Here is a 3642-nt window from a genome sequence, read left to right on the forward strand (position 1 = left end):
ACTACTTAATACACCTGACAAACACATTTATAGTGTATAGAAAATCACAATAAACTCATCTTCAGTGTTTTGTGTGAACTCTTCTAAGTAAAGAGTTGTTCTGTGTGGTTGCAGTAAAACCTCAAACCAACCTGAGTTTCATTTCTCTGCAGTTCTGAGCTCACCACTGTGCTGCACAACAAACCAAGGTTAGTAAACTTCTTCTATCAGTCTGAAAGTTACTGATCCTTTCTGAGGGACCCTCTAACCCTAACCCAAATGAAGCTTCTTCTGGCGCAGTCGCAATGGAAGAGCGTTGCTTAAGAGACGCAAGTTTGGTGAAATGCATTATGGATTGGAGTACCCTTGTTTCATGACAAGTGCAATCTTAGAGCGCTTTTCCACTACACAATTCCAGCACGACTCGACTTGCCTCGACTCGGCTCGGTTCCAGGAACGACCTTTTCCATTACAAAGAAGTACCTACTCAACGTGGGCGGGGTCGTCATAGCAACGGCTCTGCGATACTGCCATGACTTTGTTTTATACGCGACACAAACACATAAACAATGGAGGACATGGAGGTGATGGTGTACTTGCTGCTGTATGTGGCTTTCTGTCTCACACAAAGCAACACAATTGAGCCGTATGGCTGTAATGCTGTTGTCGATATGGAACTGTGTAATGGAAAAGCGCCATAATTGTTAGGCTGCTGGTTTTACAAGCAGGCCTGACTTTGTCTGGTCACCAGGGACGTTCACATGATTATAGAGGGGCAGGGGATCAAACTCAGAAAAGGGCAGCATCTGGGCGTGCACACACAGAGGGCACTTTTTAATACGAGGCAAAAAGGGCAGGGGCTCAAGCACCCCTTTGGCCCTATGTGTGCACATGTCTGCTGGCCACATTGTTGGTCCCAACAGACTCAGCCATAACTGAAATAAAATAAACACAAAATAAAAACACATGGTCGCACACTTTTGAATAGACTGAGAGAATGAGTTTAAAAACTCTGCTATTAACTAAAAACACAAATGTGGGGACAGATGGAGGGTAAAGACACAAATCTGTCAATGGCTTCAGTCTCTACATGAATATTAGGAAACAAGTTTGGGTTCAGGCTGACTTTTGGTATATTCCAGATGTCATTTAGTGTTTCCTACACCTTTTTTCCTCAGCCTCTCTGACTGTGAGTCCCAGCAGCTCTCAGATGTTTATACGACAGTCTGTCTCTCTGAGCTGTGAGGAGGACGACAGCTCTGCTGGATGGAAGCTGAGGAGGAACACAACCAGAGAAACCAGGAAGGAGTGTGGAGACTGGGGAAGACCAGCTGGTTCCTCCTGTGAAATCAGCTACACCCTCCCACTGGACAGTGGAGTTTACTGGTGTGAGTCCAGAGAGGGAGCAACCAGTAACAGCATCAACATCACTGTCACTGGTAAGATCAGACTGTGGAGTTAGTATTGATGAAGCTGAGTGTAAATGATGAAATGCTGTAGTTTGTCTCTGTGTTGAGGTGGACCAGTGATCCTACAGAGTCCTGTCCTCCCTGTGATGGAGGGAGATGATGTCACCCTGCACTGTAAAACAAAGACCTCCAACCTCCCAGCTGGTTTCTATAAAGATGGCTCCCTCATCAGGACTGAGCCTGCAGGTCACATGACCATCCACCATGTTTCCAAGTCTGATGAAGGCCTTTACAAGTGTAACAGCAGTCATGGAGAGTCTCCATCCAGCTGGATCTCTGTCACAGGTGAGGAAGTTACCTTTGATTTCACCACTTATTTCACTACATGTTTACCTGACCAGGTGAGATTCTCTCTGCAGGTAAACCTACAACCAAAGCCCAGCCCCCTGTATCTGAAGCCCCGCCCCCTGTCTCAGCTTCTCCCCAGTTTGTGTTCAGACTGGTCTGCCACCTAGTGGTGGTCTGTCCGTACTTCATCTCTACTCTCCTCATGGTGTCTTTATATCGACACAGACCTACAGGTAACACTCTGAATCACTCACTCACCTTACAGACACTCAGCAACTATCAATCAATCAGGTTCATTCTGGTGTGGATGATTAACAGTTGTCTCTCACATTTGATACAATTTCTTTCTAACCTGCTCTGCCGCCCGCCCACCCAAGATGAGCAAGGATTGGATGATGACCATGATGACAACATCACCTCTGTCACCACAGAGCATCACTTGTGAACTGGACAGATGATGAAATGTTCCAGTCAGAAACCTTTATGCTTTTTTCTTCCAACAAACCAACATAAACCAATTTCTGTGTTTTTAATGATGTTAAATAATTAATCAAATCAACAAAGATGGAAATAAACAGGAAGCTCATTTATATTCTGTCTCACTTGCATTGAATCATTCCAAGTGCATCATGAAGGATTTTCCAGCAGGTGTCACCACTTCACCACCCAACCCGCACATGAACCCATTATAGCCAAAGATGGACATTTTGTACATTTCGTTTTCTAAATTCTAAACGCTCTTTTCTTTTTTCTTTAGAAAATATACTTTCATCTTTATCTTAATTTTTCATTTTATATTCACCTTTTGACAAAGACAGGCCAAACACAAACATCAGACTCAGCTTAAAAAAACAAACAAAACAAAAAAACACCTTGACACCAGTCTCTCAGCATAAAAGGTGTTTTTACAGATTTAATAAATCTAGAGGTTTCAAGTTTCCATATCACACTCATTTGTGTTCAATGTGTGAATCTACAATACGTTGAGCAAACATATGCATGCATCGGGTATATTTTTATATTTGGGTATAAAGACTAAAACAGAGTTAATCTGCTGCAGATGGGGCACAACCTATTTAATAACTGCAGAACATTTCACACCCAGGTGCTTCTGTCAGTGGACTGAACAGTATTTTCCCACTGAAACAAAACATACAGTCAAAGTCAATATAACTCTCCAATTCATACAAATATAACTTGCAGCTGATGTTTCAAATCAAATAAAAAATCTCTGATGGTGTTGAAAAAACTAAATGAACTGTCCTCATCCCCTCTCTCTCTTCTGTGATCTTGTATCCACAAACATTTACTTTAACACATATTTTACATTCGCATTGTGTCATTTGATAGATGTTTTCATCCAAATACAATCAAACATTAAAGGAAAGGAACTCAGAAAGAGCTGATCAAGTACATGTGCAATGATAACAAGTGCGTAAAAAATACCACACACATCTAGATATACTACAACAATCGGCACACTGTGTTGAGGTGTTCATAAAGTAGCTGAATTTTCAGATGTTTCCTGAGAAATCTGGACAACCCTAAACTTTTTTGAATAATTCCAGTGTGATTACTCATCAAACTTTTTCATCTTTTTGTTCAGTGTGACAACCAGCAGCAGTAAATAATAGTGTTATACAGACTGTGTGCTGCTTTTATCCTTCACTATTTGATCTGTTTGAATTCTGGGTGTGAACATTTATCCTCATCATGGGCACTCCTTCCTGTTGTAAATCCCACAACGAGTCACATCTTTTATATCAGACAAGGAAAATCTTGTTCGGTACTGAGTGTCTGTTTTGTAGGAAGCAGTGAATGAAGGCAGCTGCTCAAACATTTGCCTCCATATTTGCAATTCAAAAGAGTTTCATCATCATCAAGTTTCAAACAGGTTTTCAGGAGG

General features: G+C 41.7%; 1 protein-coding gene across 1 annotated transcript; it reads left to right on the forward strand.

Annotated features, from left to right (window-relative positions):
• Positions 1-284: 284 nt before the first annotated feature.
• Positions 285-3347, forward strand: LOC128383665 (Fc receptor-like protein 5). Its single transcript, XM_053343254.1, has 5 exons — positions 285-312; positions 1158-1418; positions 1497-1733; positions 1808-1969; positions 3343-3347. Exons 1-5 carry the CDS (start codon positions 285-287, stop codon positions 3345-3347), a joined length of 693 nt encoding a protein of 230 aa, XP_053199229.1.
• Positions 3348-3642: the final 295 nt, after the last annotated feature.

This window comes from Scomber japonicus, chromosome 22 (genome assembly GCF_027409825.1).
Source record: "Scomber japonicus isolate fScoJap1 chromosome 22, fScoJap1.pri, whole genome shotgun sequence".
NCBI lineage: Eukaryota > Metazoa > Chordata > Actinopteri > Scombriformes > Scombridae > Scomber > Scomber japonicus.

Coding starts and splice junctions, on each gene's coding strand:
- LOC128383665 (XM_053343254.1), top strand. CDS start 285: ATGGAAGAGCGTTGCTTAAGAGACGCAA. Junction 313..1,157: donor GCGTTGCTTAAGAGACGCAA/GTTTGGTGAAAT, acceptor TTTTTTCCTCAG/CCTCTCTGACTGTGAGTCCC. Junction 1,419..1,496: donor CATCAACATCACTGTCACTG/GTAAGATCAGAC, acceptor CTCTGTGTTGAG/GTGGACCAGTGATCCTACAG.